This window comes from Erythranthe guttata, chromosome 5 (genome assembly GCF_056151865.1).
Source record: "Erythranthe guttata isolate IM_541 chromosome 5, IM_541, whole genome shotgun sequence".
Lineage (NCBI taxonomy): Eukaryota > Viridiplantae > Streptophyta > Magnoliopsida > Lamiales > Phrymaceae > Erythranthe > Erythranthe guttata.
This window is the reverse complement of record NC_142537.1, coordinates 10,171,612-10,188,951: the sequence shown is the minus strand read 5'-3', so window position 1 is coordinate 10,188,951 and position 17,340 is coordinate 10,171,612. Positions and strand designations below refer to the sequence as shown.

Sequence of the window (17,340 nt, the reverse complement as noted above, 5' to 3'; positions counted from 1 at the left end):
ACTTTATAGTTTCAAAAATGATTGATGAATAAAAAACATATTTGAAATTTGGCATCCTAAAAAATATCACTAAAAATATTAAATTACATTTTTAGCTTTAAAAAATCATTGGGGTGCATTATGCATGATTTATTGTGTTTCGAGCGTGCAAAGTGCTATTATTTTGTTTTGAGAGTGCAAAGTGTCAAAATTGTATATTTGAAGGGTGCAAAGTGGAATTAAGCCAAAAATAATTAAGTTTCACTGTTATACCCTTATATCAATTATCATGGAAAATCAATTACTTTTTTTGTAAATATGCAAATCCCTCTAATGTCTCCCCATCTCAAGTCAATTTCTGTTTTTCTTTTTTCTTTTTGATTTTTTAATAGTTTTCTTTATTTCGATTAAAACATATATTGATTATTTTTTTTTATTTTTTTATTTGTATTTTCAGTTTTTATTTTAAATTATTTTTTCTTATTTATATTTTTCATTTTGATTTGAAAAAAATAGTCTTATATTTATTTTTCGTTTTCTAATAGTGCTTTTTTTCTTGATTTCAATTTTTTTTAATACAAATTTTTTTGTTTAATTATTTTTTATTATTTTTTTTATATTTCTATTAAAATTTTTAATTCTTTTTAATTTAATATTTAAAAAAAAATCAGCAGGTTTATCAAAGTGTAATCCACTATACATGGATTTTGACTAATTGTAATGAATTTTGATAAATTTATAGTGGATTTCGATAAGTTTATAGTGGATTTCAACAAATTTATAGTGGATTTCGATAAGTTTATAGTGGAATTCGACAAGTTCGTGGTGGGTTTCGATAAATTTATAGTGGGTTTCAATAAATTATAGTGGATTTCGACTAGTTCGTAGTGGTATTCGATAAATTTATAGTGGTAACAAATTTATTGCAGATTCGATAAGTGTACAGTGAATTTCACTTTGATAAACCTGTTGGATTTTTTTTAAATATTAAAAAAAAAATTAATCGAAATAAAAGAATTAATAAAAAAAAATATTAAGAAAAATATTTTTTATTAAAAAAAACTGAGAAAAAAATATCAAAATAATCATTTAAAAAGAAAATCGAAATTAAGAAAACAAAACATTAAAAAAACGAAAATAAAATAAAACCAAACTAGCCACCTCATTGCATTTCTCTGTTGTTTTCCGACTGCTGCTGCTCTTCTTGTGATTGTGCGTCTCCAGGGTAGCTCTTAAGCTGGGGATCCTCGTCGCGCGTAGCCTCTAATTTCCTGCTGGTGTAGGTGCTCCCCATGCACAGTGGTATATCTGGTGCCAGCTGTCAACAAGCATTTCCTTCACGCACGCCACGTGTAGGTTGTACTTTTTGCATGACGATCTGTAGCTCCAGCTCCCAAGTCCTAACTCCCTTTCTCCCACACCTATATAATATAATTTTTAAATAATAAACTTAGAGAGACAAAGAGAGAGTGTCATGATATCTAGAGAGAGAAAGAGATGACGATTTAATATAATTAGCTTGCCTGTGACATGGGGAGCTGATTTTTTTGTACAAGTACAATTTGATTATACGATTCGACACAGCAGTAAAATACCCAATATAGGAAGAATAGAGAATGAGAGAAATAATACGTAATAGAATAGAAACCCCCATTGTGTTATGGGTTGATTACATGGAATATATATAGAGAAATATTGCAAGGTAATAGAGTTTGACTAGGTAACTAAATCCTAACTAATCTAGGTAACTCAATCATACTAGAATCCTAATATTACAAGAGTTCTATAATATAATATTCTCTAACACGCCCCCGCAGTCGAAACGTGACGAACGTGAAGACTGGACAATCACTTGCTAACACGCTCCTGCAGTCGGAACGAATATACTCCAAAAGTGAAGACTGGACAGAAAACTCACGAAATCCAGCAGTAGTGAAATCATTGGTGAAAATATCTGCCAAAATGATAGGGAAAAAAAAAATAACAATAGAGATAATTTTTTTTTTTTTTTTTTTTTTGATAGAGAGAAGAGATGAGAGAGGGAGGAGATATGAGATGGGTCGCCGGCCATGGAGAAGAAGAGAGGCAGCGGCTAGGTTTTAGGCCATGGAGAAGAAGAAGAAGAAAAAGATAGAGAAGATACACCACCGAGAGAGGGAGAAATTTCGGTTTGGTGTCGCCGGCCATGGAGAAGAAGAGAAGCGGCGGCTAGGTTTTAGGCCATGAAGAAGAAGAAGAAGACGAAGAAGATAGAAAAATATTAGAGTACCACCACCGGGGAGGGAGAAAATTGGGTGGTGTTCATAAAAAAGATAGAAAAAAAAAAAAGAAAAATATTAGAGTACCACCACCGGGGGAGGGAGAAAATTGGGTGGTCACCGCCATGGAGAAGAAAGGCGGCTAGGTTAAAAAACCTAAACCTGGCGCTCTGATACCATATAGGAAGAATAGAGAATGAGAGAAATAATACGTAATAGAATAGAAACCCCCATTGTGTTATGGGTTGATTACATGGAATATATATAGAGAAATATTGCAAGGTAATAGAGTTTGACTAGGTAACTAAATCCTAACTAATCTAGGTAACTCAATCATACTAGAATCCTAATATTACAAGAGTTCTATAATATAATATTCTCTAACACCCAAGTCAAATATCCCCGCTATTTGCATGAGATAGAGTCATGAGAGAAGTTGGAATTGCATAGTTTTCTTGTTTACTTAGTGCATGAGTTCTAGTCATTGCCAACTTCTTTTTAATGTCTTTTATTATTTCCTTAGTCATTAGGATTCTTTTTTTGAGTATAAGTAGGAACAATAACGTTGTATAATTATGGTTATGCATAATAATATTTTCTCTTTGAAAAGCTCTTGCGTTTTTTTTCCGTAAGAACTATTGATCTATACATTGAGATCGTATCATTTCGCCGTCGTCGAGGACCATCGAGAGCTTGGCGCAGCAGGGGTGGAGATCGAAGCCGCATGAGTTGCAGTGGTAGACGAACCCAACCACGTCCTTCGCACACGCGTTGCAGTAACGCGCCACCGCACCAGGCGTCCTGCTCATGAACTGGAACGAGCATTTCGTGTAGAACGGGTGGCTGATTGACGGGGAAGGGCCCTCCGCCGCCGCAGCACCTGTAGTGGCCAGCGGGAGCCGATGCCGGCCTCCTTGCAGCCCTCGCACTTGAACGGAGCCAAAGTGATCCAGGGAAATTGAAGAATGAAGAGAAATTAAATTAGCATTCTGGATTAATGTTTACAATGCATTACACCATTAGTAATGCATGTAAGAGTTTAATCATATAAATATTATTTATATATAGTATATAATTACATTAAAATGCATAAATATTAAAATGTAACCGTACCATTTTCTGCAGCATAAAACGAATCTCCTTAGTACTCAAGGTTACGTTAATTATTGTCCATTTTTCCATTGTTTTTTCATCATTTATCAATACGAAAAGATTCAAGATTGGAGGCCAAACCACCATTAGTATAGACACAATACAAAGTTCGATTTTAGGGTGCCGATTGCCTCGTCCGGCTTTGGTAATGACAAAAACGATCATTATAAAATCAATTTATTTCGCTATAGTAAAACTAAATATACTTTAACGTACTAATTTGTTCCGGATGTTTATCCTATCCATTAGTAAGCCACCAATTTTTTTTTCTTTTTTTCTGCAACAATTAATAATATACAATAGATGAAAAAAGTAACAATGTAGTAATAAATATAAGATATTTGATTATGTGTAGGTTGGTTTTTATACGGCCAAGAAAGTGTTTCAGGAGCTAGAAATGGCGAAAGAAGAGTACATTCAAATGAATATGAGGATATATAAAGAACAAAGATTGCTTGTGCCGAAGAATGTGGAATGTTTCGTAAAGGAAATGGGATTATCTCAATTGGCTTTAGCGGAAATGCTCGACCACTCAATGCCTCACTCTTTGGTGAATAGGTTTCATCAAGGAAAGTTGTCGAAGAAAGTTGATTGGATTCCTCACAGTTTTGCTTTTCGATATATGCTTTCGAACCAACTAGTACAATGAGAAACACGTACGTGTAACATCTTATAACTTTTGCGAGTTCTTAAGAAATTTAGTTTGAATTAATGTTTTCGTTTTCTTGAAGCACAGTCGAACAACAAATCCAGTGAAGTTGATGTAAAAATGTACAACTTTGCTTTTAAATCTTATTACATATTATCACATTAAACTTGCAACAAGAACAAATGAAAAAAAAGAAGCTCTTGTTGATCTCTCTTGCTCTCTCTACTTATCCATATTTTAGTGAGAGAAAGAAGATTTGGGAATCATGGATTTTCAAAACAATAGCAAACCCTATTATTAGCATAGCAACGAGCGTCTCTAACATTGTTGTCACCTAGAATCATGTGGCATTTCCTCATACAAGTTGCCACGTCACATGGGTCCAGATCTATGCTAATTGTTTGTCCTTTAACTACTTGGGGACACACATCATCACCATCATCGCACAAATACAAAGCTTCCCACCAAATTCATTATTACAATTCCAAAGAATTTTTTTCAATGATAATTCTATATGTAATAATGATTTAATTCGACAAGAAGACACACACCTATATATATATATATATATATATATATATATATATATATATATATATATATATATATATATATATATATATATATATATATATATATATATATATATATGTGTGTGTGTGTGCGCGCGTGTTACATCCAATAATGGCATATGATTATAAGAATAAAATCTTAATATTTATTGGTAGTATATATGGAAGGCATTCATATATATATATATATATATATATATATCACGTAATATATAATATAACAAAAAGAATGCAATTCATTGATATCTTGACCCAATTAGCGTACTATGATATTAAGAATCATTTTCAAGATCTTATAAGAATTAAAAAAAAAAGATTTTAGTCGGAAGCATTTATATATATATATATATATATATATATATATATATATATATATATATATATATATATATATATATATATATATATATATATATATATATCAACAAGGATTGCAAAGTGAAATATGATTTTAAATAATCATTTTCAAGATTTGAGTAAATAGGGAGGCATTTATCTTAAATAATTTATTGACTCAAAATAATTCATTTATACATTCACCCAAAATGTAATATGATTGTGAGAATCAATTTCAAGATTTGCTTCTACGAACGCTATTTTAATTTGGGGCAATTTGTTATAAGTCCCTCTATGTTAAATTTTATGTGAATAAATCCTAGTCAAAAATCCTGTATTTTAATAAATTAATTGTATTTATTATGGCAAAAACACCCTTAATCAATCCAAATCAAACCACCCCAAAATATCTCTATCAAATTAAATCCCCAAAAATCTCTCTATCAAATCAAATTCCCCAAAAAATATTTCTCTCAATTTTAAATAAAAGAACAACATCAGGTCGTAAAAGAAATATTTGCTGAAAAACGCAGACGCTCAAAAAAACTTCCACAATGCTTTCACCAAATTGCAAACAGCAAACTGAAAAATATAATTTGCATTATTTAATTGCAAACGGTAGACTGCCTATGAATCGACCAAATGCAAACAACAAACTATTTCATCTAATTGCGAACAACAAATTGAAAATATGATCCAAACCATCTAAATTCAAACGCAATAACAACATTAATCAAAATAATAAACATAATACAAATGTAAAAAATAACAACAAAATCTTCCAATGTCTAAAATTGCGATTTGCAGTTTGCAAAAAATCAACTGTTATGGATTGCAATTTGCAGTTTTCTGTTATATGCTTCAAATTTATTTTGCCATTGCAAAATTTTTTTGTTGTTTGCTGGAGCAAAATCAATTAGAAAACACAAACAAAATTTATAAAATCACTACAAATAAATACAGAGAGGAAGAAGTAAAGAGCTAACTTTTGTAAGCAATGAGTTGTTTGTTGTCGGCTATTAACTCTTTCACCAACATGTAATCTCATAATGTAAGGAAACTCTCTTTTGTTTCGCTATGTATTCCATCGGAAAAATCAAAGAGAGTATAAGGAGGGAGAGAGAGAACGTGAGAGAGAGAGAGAGAGAGAGAGAGAGAGAGAGAGAGAGAGAGAGAGAGAGAGAGAGAGAGAGAGAGAGAGAGAGAGAGAGAGAGAGAGAGAGAGAGAGAGAGAGAGAGAGAGAGAGAGAGAGAGAGAGAGAGAGAGAGAGAAATCGTGAAAAGAGAAAGGAGGGAGATAAGAAAAAACACGTGAGAAGAGAGGAGAAAGGAGAGAGAGAGAGAGAAAAAGAAATACGTGAGAAGAGAAGAGAGAAGGGAGGGGAGAGAGAGAAATTTATGGAAGGAAGATAGTGATATGGGGGATTTGTTTTCTCACTTCTTTACGTAAAAGACTAATTCCATATAAAACGATTCATAATTTGAGGGTATTTATGTCTAATAACTTGTAAAATTATTTAATTTATATTAATTTTTTGAGTCAAGGGACCTACACCTATATTCATCTAACAAATTGGATCTCCACCTATATAAGTCTAGAATAAGGGGTGTCTAGCCAATTTCCCCTTTTAATTTACACCCCATTATTTAAATGTTTGGCTATCCCTCAAGTTTTTTTAATGTTGGGTCGGGTTGCAGTTGGTAAATTTGCAACCCATCTTATATTGCGTAGGGTTGATTTTTTTTCCTTTTTATGTAAACCCCCCGTTTTAATTATATACACATTTCTGTCCCAAACTCTTGCATAGGAAGGATAGTAGCTTTTTTTTTTCCTTTCCATTTTTCCATATAAGTCGAAATTAGTTGTCACATTATTTAATGAATCGAAAACTGTTAATTAATATGCATTAAAAATTACTTAATAAATAATCCATATTACTTAATTGACCTTAAATCTATACTTTACTATTATGTATTTATTTTACTTTTATTTATTGTTATTTACTATTTCTTTATTAAGAAAACATAGAGTGAGAGCTTATTAGAGTACATATAGTTAATGCACTGATAGCAATTATTCACCTTTCTTCAAGCATTATTGAATAATCATTATATTCAGGGAATAAACACCAAATATGGGTGGACTTGTGTTTCTTAAATTGGTTTGTGGATTGAATAATGACTATATACATCTAGGGGAATAAGCAGCAAATGTGCTAGTAGTTCTTTTTCTTAAACTGGTATATGGTGCTACAAATTCAACAGTAGTCCAATATTTATTTTTACCAGTATAAGCATTAGTATAAGGGGCGGTATTAGTTTTGGTATTAGTACTAGTATTGGTATTGATATTAGTACTAATCTCTATATCTATATAATATATAAAAGTTGAATTCCACCATGAGTTGTTTGACATTTGGCAATTTCAATTGGTGACATGTATTCAATTTCATCACATGTGACAAATTGATTGGTGAAAATAAATCATCGAAAAATATGTCACCATTTTTCAAAAATCACAGGTAGTTACATATATTTAATTGATTTATTAATATATTTATATCCTACCACTTATAAAGCGCTCTAAATATATCAACTTTCTTGGAAATTCTAAATAAATTTATTTTTGAATTTAATTTTAATAATAATTAATTTAATTTGAATTTAATTAAATTCAATTCAAAATATTCCCTAATTATAATTTCATTATTGGTGGTGTTATGAAAATTTTGTATTTTAATTCATAAACTTGGATTTGTAAGAAAAACATATTGTAGAATAAATCATTTGATATTATACATTTTACATGAACACGGCCATAATATGTTTTTTTTACTAATCTAATATTAAATATTAATATTATTTCTATAAAATAAAGATACATGTTCGAATTTACTATATTGTAAATATTGGCTTTGTTTTCTTTTTTCTACCACATGTACAGTAATATGTTTATGATTAGTGATTAGTAATAGTATTAGGATTATGATTAGTATTAGGATTTGAATTAGGATTAACTTTAAGATCTGTATTAGGATTATCATTAATATTAGTAGTAACCTTAGTATTATTATTAGTATTAGTATTAATATAAGTATTAGTAATATGTGGTATTCTTCCTTTCATGTTTTATACACCGTTATGTCACGGTAGTGGCATATACTTCTTATCTCTTTTGCTGTATTTATAAGTTGTATTGTTGTTTGATTAATGTGCATCACTAATTGAACGCATTTATTTTGCAGAAGATTCACATGGTGTAGTAGATTGCATTCCATGAAATAGAGTTATACCATATGTCATACCGTATGTTTTAAATGATTTCACATACTAGAAAACTGCGATTTAGCAACGGACATATCTATCGCTAAATTGTCCAAATTCGTCACTAATGAGAAATTAGCAACGTATTCTGCTTGTCGCTTAATCCGTCGCTAAAAGCCGCGTCGCTAATTTTAGCTTCGAAATGGTCAACTCCGTCGCTAATGTGTAGCAACAGAGGCAGTCGTCGCAATGCTCGTCGCTAACTTAGTAACAGACTATAATATCGCCAAATCTGAGACTAATACTAATCACCAATTCTATCATTGTCCGTTGCTAATACCCGTCACTATTTCATTGGAAATAATTCAATCGACAAATATAAATAAATATCCAATATTAAATGCCCATATATATATATATATATATATATATATATATATATATATATATATATATATATATATATATATATATATATATATATATATATATATATATATATCAATTAAAACACATTGATGCTAATCTCACAAAACTAACAATTTTCCATTTCATACCATTCAATCTAGTACAAAATCCTATAAGTTTGACTACAAATTAAAATCTTATGATCACATCCAACCAAAACAGGCCTTAATAAACTTCTAAAGTCTACAACATCATCATAAATATTTAAATTTTATACTACAAATATAATTTGACCCTATTCACTAGTCGAGCACTAGCAGATCCAACAAATCATTGTGCTTGACTCTGATTTATTACTTATGGCTGCTTGAATGATGGCTTGCAATTGCTCTTGAAAAATTCTTCCTTCATATTGGTCCTCCAACTGCATCAAGCCAAGTATCATCAACAACTTTCTCTAATTAATAGCCATTTCATGAGGCCTTCCATTAGCACCTTTACGAGAACAGACGAGGAAAATAATGAGTGGTATAGAAGTAAAAAGGGAAAAGAAGAAACAACATAGTGGGTAACAAAGCAAGTTGCATTGAGTTGAACGGGTAGAAAAAGAAGTGAAGATGAAAAACAACTTCTCATATTTAAAACTCTGAATAACTTGATCACGTAGCAGATGCTTTATGACTATGATGCAAAATCATAATATTAGGTATTTGCATTATTTTTGCAATCACTCACTCAAAATTCATTCCAGGCAATTAGTAATTAATTGTATCTTAATCAAATTTTAGCGAGTCTCATATATAATCATTCTCAAAGCATGTAGAGTTATATAGGTCCAATATTGAAATTAAATAGATGTCTAACTAAAAACTAAAACTATCAAATGGGCTACTCGTAATATTGGGGTTCTCTCAACTCCTCTGATTAAAGAACTAAAAGACAGAATGACAAAGTACGAAAAATCAACCAGTTATGTAAGATGAAAAGCTCACATACCTGCAACCATCACATAGTTAACCTTAGCAGTTTTATATTATGATCTTGCAAGGTACCTGTTGATGGATGAGAATAAAATTACAAATAAGACATCAAACATCAAGAACTCCTTAATAATTTTGAATTTTAACATAGAATATCCCAATAATAAATAAAATTCTATACGAGTGATTATATCATTGAAGGGCACAAACATAAATTTTATCCTCTTTCAGAACAAGGCAATATATTGAATTAATATTAAGATAAACAAAGTAGGGATAGTTAAATAAATTCAACACATTAATCGCAAAAAAAGTAAAAGGATATGATTAAAATAACATACCAGAGGCAAATGTTGCAGTAGGATGATCGTGATATTTGGTTGGTTATCTTTAGCCCCCATCATAATCTGAATAGTATCAACAAAAAGAAATGGCAAATAACTGTTGTAATTAACATATTTTAAGAATAATACCAGAAAATTTGTATAACATCTTTTTCTATACTTGGTATATGAAAATTAATTTCAACAATAGTTCGGACTTCATTCCATTTAAATCCAATATTCACAGTTGAAATAAAATTTACAGATTATTAATTAAGTTCATATCAATCAAAATGGTGCACACAAGAAAATCTTTAAAAACTCATAAACAAAATATAATATATAATAAATACCATACATAATCAATTACGGGTATTTAGCAAAAACCCTAACATTGAAGGGTGAGTGTGTTTGAGACAAAGATAAAACCAAGAATTACCTAAAATAAATAAATCGCCTTGAAAATCAAATAAATCCGAGTAATATCACCGCCGGAACAAACTGAGACGGGAGTGGAACGACCTGAAGAATGAAAAATTGAATCTGGGAAATGGTCTGAACCCTGAAATCTCAATACGAAGACGTGTAGAAGAGTGGGAGAAAGAAATAGGTCTAAGTTTGTGATGGGGACTTATGGTGGTAGTGGGCCTTTCGGAATAAAAAACACTAGTAATACACCCGTGCGTTGCACGGTGAATATAGTGAAGAATGTTGTGTTATATTATGGCACATAATCGAATAGAGTGGGAAAAAATAATTCTAAGAATTTCAGGAAAACCCATGGAGTTTTATCGGAAAAAAAAAGGAAAACATATGGAGTGAATTTTGTTAATGATCATTAAAATAATAGTTATATAAAGTAAAACAAATTGTATTATCTCCAACTGAAAATACAAAATATTGTCCACCAAATAATACAACTATTTCTCTTCAATGCACTTTCATCATCAGTGCAAATAATAACACAATAATAACAAAATAAAAACAAATGTTTAGTTCAAATCAACCATTACATGTAAGTAACCTGTAAACAAAATTAGATTCTCATTTGATATAAGTACAAACAACCTAAAGGTGTTGGATTACGAAAAATGATCCTTGTATGGACAATAACAACCATCCATTTGAGGTTCTACTCTCTCCATTTAGTACCCTTTTTTTTTCTCAAAATGATAATTACAACCTCCTTATTTTACTCATAATCATTTAGAATATTGTTTAAGAAAAATAAAACATAACGGGATCTCATAATGCATACCAAATAGCTTATAAGCTCATTATCCAAATATTTAAAAAAATAAGTTTAAAAATAAGACATAACTATAGACCAACTCTTAAAATAGTTTATCATATGTTTACAATAAGGCATAATCAGAAGATGGACTATTCCCTCTTCATTTGCTTGATTTGCACGTCTTTTTTGTTTCCTAATAACTTCAGTCCGGAACTCATAAGCCTGAATGACTTCTGCTAGCTGACATCTGCTAGTTGTTGCTTCAAATTCTATATAAAATACTATGATACTGAAATAATGACAAAAATACACATACATACAAAAGCATGGTAGATATGGTTAAATCATTAAATAAAGCATCAATATAACACTTAAATAGCCACATAATTCGAAATATGTGAGTAACAGGTTGTTGTTTCCCAAATTTCATACATAAGCACATCTATATGTCACTGTTATACTTAAATTTCCACATAATCCGAAATTCACAAGTAAGGGGATGTTGGTACCCAAAAATATCCTATATAAGCACATTTATATATGATAGGCTTCATCGTAATCAATTGATGAATGTCAATATAATCTAGTATAATGAGCATAAACCTCACTAAGAATACAAAAAAGTTTCTCCTTTCCCTTAATTAAAATTTCTATAACAAAATAAGAACTTGTTTTTTGAATTCGATAGTTCCCACACGGGTGCTAACAGTGAAATCATAATAACTACAAATAATTTGAAATTTGAAAACCTTCGGAGACCTGAAAAACCATAAAGCTCCCATCGATCGATAATCATTATAAGACCCTGATTTTTGGAAGAACATAAAGTCGTAAATATAGTGCATGGTCGATCCACTAACCTTATATGGGGGAGAATTTTGGTAAATCGGCCAATATTATCATCTGCAAGAAAAGCAACAAAAAATATAACTAATAGTATTTGAAGGAAAATAGTGTGTGTTTGTGTAATGCTGGAAAGGGGTAGGGTAGTAACAAACATAAGATGGCATAACCAAAACACTTGACTATCAATTAAAGAACCTATAAGACAGCATACTGAAGCCAACTTAACAATCCTACTACGGATATGAATGTGGCCGACAGAATAGAATCACCTAACTGCAGCAAAACACTTAAAAAGACTATCACTAATACTCTAAAATGCGGTAAAAAAAATTCTAAAATACAGTAAAAAAAATTATGAATCTAAAATCCAGAATTACTAACTTCTTAAAGAAATCAGAAAAAAATCCAATGAGATGCATTTATAAAATCTGCCCTTACGAAATACAAACACAAACATAAACACAGTACATCACACACATATAAATTGCATTGCACGAAACACATTAGCGCACACACTTTCATATCTTATATGAAGAAATAATTGAAAATAAGAACCCTATTGCTTTTCGCTACTGCTTTTAAAAAACACGCGGAAGTTAAAAAGTTCATACCCGAAAAAACTTGCTTTTTCCTACTCTTTTGTATGTTAAATTGTCAGACAATTGAAATGTATACAACCTGCGGTTATACCACATAATAAAGCTAAGCTGTGAAAAAGATAAAAGACATTGATAAATTAAAAGGACCTCGAAAGAAAGCAATAAAAAACATCGGAAAAGTATTGGAAATCACTATAGCAGAATGGTCACTCAAACTTTTCTTCGAAATGTAAATTCAAAATACTATGTCCAGATTCCACGTTGCTTAATTAAATTTCAAACATAGCATTTAACTGAAATTACATGTCAAAATACTAATTTAATTTCTCGCTTCAACAGAATGTTATTGCTTTTTAAACCTAAATTATAGCAAATAAAATCATAACTCATTACTAAACAAATTAAAAGAAAAACCTTAGATAAACCCAATTTATTTGATTACAAATTGCAACTATCCCTCGTATATGGGAGGAACAATTTTTATGCAAATCTTTTTATGCAGCAAAACTATATATTGAAAATTATTGCACTAAAAAAGGGTTGGTAATGCTACAGCTTTTGAAACGATTATATTCTTAAAAATTCGAGAAAATAGCATAGAAATATAAGGGGATCATCGTGTAGTGTAATTATTTGGAGATACGGAAAAACTACGAAGAGTACAAAAGTTGTTTCTAAACAGCACCAGGAAAAAATGTATTCTTATTTATATATAAGAGTATATATATTCATATATACATATAAGTATTTTTATATAACCAGACAACACATATTTGCAGCTATTCAATCAGATAGAATGACACAATAAAGTCCTTATTGTTCTAGGAATAGATCCATGGGATACTTATCGAGGATTGATGAGAGAAGAGGTGGGAGAAAAGGCTTGGGATGCATTTTATCCATATAGATATAAATATGCAAACACACTTGAAAATATATATATATTCAATTGTGGTTTCTGAATTCACATTTATGATCAAAGTAGATAATATTTTATCACCCCAAACATACACAAAAAAAAAAAAAAAATCTATATAATCATCTTAACCACAAACAGTATATATTACACAATAGAAGAATAAGTATTTATATGCTAATTCAACCAATTCCGTCAATTCAATCAATACTTCCAAACAAACGTACATAATTCAATGCTAATTTGCAAATTATCAAAAAAAAATATCAGAGTTCAAACACAAAATAAATAAAAATAAAAATGAAACATACCACCTAGATATTTCTCCAATTTTACGCATTTGTCTGTCTTCACAAATCCCGAAATTGGAAAAACTCCACTCGTCTATGATCTTCGTTGATTATAGAAACAATTGGATGCAGAACACTACCTGTTTGTTGCTCTTCGTTCGAATTTTTTAAGGAATTTTACATGATGTAATAAGCAAGAAGCGGAGGAAACTGGATAACGTAAAAGAGAAGATGAACAAATACAGAAAAAAACCAAACCGTCGTCGAGAAACATAGAAGAAGATTTTAGATCATTTACAAAAAAATAAAAAAATAAATAAACCAATAAATAAAAACGACCAAAAGCAAATGACAGAAAAGCCTCTAGGGAAACCAACAAACGGCAATGAATTCTTGCCCCATAACCTGGAGATTCTATCTTAAAAGGGGATTGAATCGGTAAATTAAGCAATTATAAATAAGGTTTTGCAGAAATATGTAGATTTCCGATTTGAAGAAAGAAAACTCAAATTTATGGAAAAAATCATGTCCGATGGAAGTTCAACAATTTTGTTTCGTTCCCAAAATTTGTGTTTCCTCTGTTTTTCCCGGAAGTTTAAACTCTTACTTGAAATTTGGAGCAACGTCGGCAGAGGCTTCCACCGGCAAACAATGAGCGGCTGCTCCACTCCCACCTCCGACGGAATTTGAAATCTTCAATTTTCTGTAAAGATTTCTGTGAACGATGTGTTGATGCAGTTGAGGAGATGTGTATTGTGCAGATAAGTTTTTTTTTTTTTTTTCTTTTTTTAATGAAACGGTGTTTTTTTAGATCTGGGCATATGAAGAACCGTAAAAACAATTATTACAAAAACAGTCCTTAGGACTATAAGAATTACAGAAAATACCCCTAGGGTTGCCTAGGGTTTCTAACCCTAAAATGTGCCACGTGTCAACATATTAGGCCAAGGATTGTCTTTTTATATATATATAGATGGAAAATAAAAATGTTTTTTTAATGCAACAATTTTTGAACATGCACTCTTTTTTCTAAAATATTTTATTTTAGAAATGGAAAATGGTTTTTATCGGTGCTAATTTTTGTTTGCCTAAAATACTTTGTTTTAGCGAGGGATCTATTATATGTTGCAACAGATGTTGCTAAATATTTATTTTCGAAACAGATTTCATATCCCTCACTAATGTCCGTTGCTATAAATGAAGTTTTAAAAGTAAAGGGACGAATTTGCTATCCGTCGCAAATTCTATCGCTACTTCTTTATTTTATCTAGGGCTAAATACAGTTTGCACCCTTAAAGTATAGGGCTGGTAACACTTACCCCCTTAAAGTTACAAATGTAACACTTGCCCCCCTCATTAATGAATTTAATGATAAAACTTTGACTTTGAATGATGTGGCATTTTTTCTTCCCAAATTATCCTTCTAACCATTATATTAATGCATATAATAATATATTTTCAATAATATTTCAAAAACTAAATTTTATAAAATGTAATAATTATTAAAAAAATATTTTGATTTATGTTGAACCCCACATTTTAATTACTATAGACCCTAATATAAATAAAAATCTCAATATTTTTTAAAAAATATTTAAAATACGTTAACATTTGCAAGAAAAAAATAATTTCAAGACTTAAACGTCCAATTTTTTTATAATAATTATTGATTTGAAAATTTATTTCAGTTACTTAAATATAAATTTCAATAAAAAAATATTTAAATATTTAGACGTTTAAATTATGATTTCTTATTAACTTTTGAATACATATTGTGATTCTCAAAGTAAAAAGTCGGAGGATTATATTAGAGTCATATACGCATTAATATAACTATATAAACTATAAAATTATTATTAAAATTCGAATAATTGTTTAACTTTTTATTAGCTACAAATGAACACAAGGTAAAACAAAAATGAAACTAAAATTCAATTTTTTTCATTCGTAAATTTACAATATTGAAATAATAAAATTAAGTTTTTGCAAAGTTGCCGAATTTTTTTATTATTACATATTCATTATTTATATAATGGCTAGAAGGATAATTTGGGAAGAAAAAATGCCACATATTCAAAGTCAAAGTTTTACCTTTAAATTCATTAATGAGGGGGGTAAGTGTTACATTTGTAACTTTAAGGGGGTAAGTGTTACCAGCACTATACTTTAAGGGTGCAAACTGTATTTAGCCCTTTTATCTACGAACCTATAAGTAGTCACTAATGTCCGTCGCTAATTCGTGATTTTCTAGTAGAATTCATATCGCGTTTTGCGTTTTAATATTTTAATTTTATTTCATATGTTTATGTTTTTTGATTTATGTTCGTTTTATTTTACGAATTAATGTTGTTATAAACAGATTGTCGTTTACATGTTATTACTTTTCTCATTTTGAAACTGACCTCCGTGCAACGCACGTGCAACGCACGGGTGAAGTACTAGTACTACTACTAATACTAATACCAACCCCGTTTTTATTATATACCCGGTTTAATTAATAATTAAGCTATATTACTTAATTGACCTTGAAATCTCATAAAATTGAAGAAAAACACCCCTATAATTCACACTTCAATGAACCAACTCCAACATCTTAATCTCTCTCATGCCAATTTTACTGGCATTATCCCTCACGATCTTGGCAATCTGTCAAGGTTGTGTGTACTCGATGTAAGCCGTAACTCATTCACCGGGGAATCGCCTTTTCTCGGAAATATGAATTGGCTTGAAAATATCTTGATCTTTCACAAAACGAATATAAATTTTCGTTTGATCACAACCCCCATTTTCTTCTTCCAAAGAACGTTGCACACGGCGACCTCTCTTCATATAACCTTTACCACAACACAAACTGGATCTCCGATTTAGTTTCCGAAAAATGCAGCTTGAAGTCATTGCAACTCAACGCTAACCAACTCTACGGCAATATTTCAAAGTCATGACCGGATGTTGGATTAATAAGTTGGGGAACCTGAATTTGCGGGGTAATTACTTCAATGGTACTATTCCAGTATTTCTTGGGAAACTGGCTTCCTTAACCGAATGGGATATTTCTGAAAATAATCTATCCGGTCTTATTTGTTGAGAATCTTTTCCAACATGCTATCTAGTCCAATCCCTTCATCGGTTGGGAGTTTGGACAACTTGTCAGTGTTGCGCCTTAATGGGAACCGACTGAGCGGGGATATCCCAGTTTCCGTGGGTCGACGGGTGAAGTTGCATACATGTGATGTGTCCTACAACCAAATTGGGGGGGAAATACCTGACTCGTTCTACAGAATGAAGGACTTGTACAAATTGGATATCTCAAACAACCGTTTCTTGGGTGCCCTTCCCGAATGTTGGCCCAACTTACAACCTCTGTTGATCGCGAGATTGTCGTCCAATCAGCTTACAGGTTTCATTCAAAACTCGATTGGAGGAGCTTACTCCTTGCAGTAGTTGCATTTAAACAATAACAACCTTATTGGCCAACTTCCCTCGACACTAAAGAATTGCACCTTGTTGCGGGTTTTAGATGTTGGAGATAATAAT

General features: G+C 30.8%; 1 protein-coding gene, 2 long non-coding RNA genes and 1 pseudogene across 5 annotated transcripts; 1 reads left to right on the top strand and 3 right to left on the bottom strand.

Moving 5' to 3' along the window:
• Positions 1-1,242: 1,242 nt before the first annotated feature.
• Positions 1,243-3,046, bottom strand: LOC105965640 (uncharacterized). Its single transcript, XM_088817917.1, has 3 exons — positions 2,887-3,046; positions 1,832-1,933; positions 1,243-1,400 (listed from the first exon to the last, which is right to left on the bottom strand). Exons 1-3 carry the CDS (start codon positions 3,044-3,046, stop codon positions 1,243-1,245), a joined length of 420 nt encoding a protein of 139 aa, XP_088674043.1.
• LOC148770584 (uncharacterized) lies at positions 3,045-4,038 on the top strand (annotated as a pseudogene).
• Positions 4,039-8,729: 4,691 nt separating this feature from the next.
• On the bottom strand, positions 8,730-10,566 carry LOC148770583 (uncharacterized). Its single transcript, XR_016031416.1, has 4 exons — positions 10,361-10,566; positions 9,940-10,005; positions 9,615-9,670; positions 8,730-9,113 (listed from the first exon to the last, which is right to left on the bottom strand). It is a non-coding gene; the product is annotated as an uncharacterized LOC148770583 (long non-coding RNA).
• Positions 10,567-11,722: 1,156 nt separating this feature from the next.
• Positions 11,723-14,636, bottom strand: LOC148770582 (uncharacterized). 3 transcript variants are annotated; one of them, XR_016031414.1, is made up of 4 exons: positions 14,414-14,636; positions 13,828-14,016; positions 12,016-12,058; positions 11,723-11,914 (listed from the first exon to the last, which is right to left on the bottom strand). It is a non-coding gene; the product is annotated as an uncharacterized LOC148770582 (long non-coding RNA). The 3 variants fall into 3 exon arrangements; XR_016031415.1 differs by having other exon boundaries at positions 13,828-13,958; positions 14,414-14,634; XR_016031413.1 differs by having other exon boundaries at positions 13,828-13,942; positions 14,414-14,624.
• Between the last annotated feature and the right edge of the window lie 2,704 nt (positions 14,637-17,340).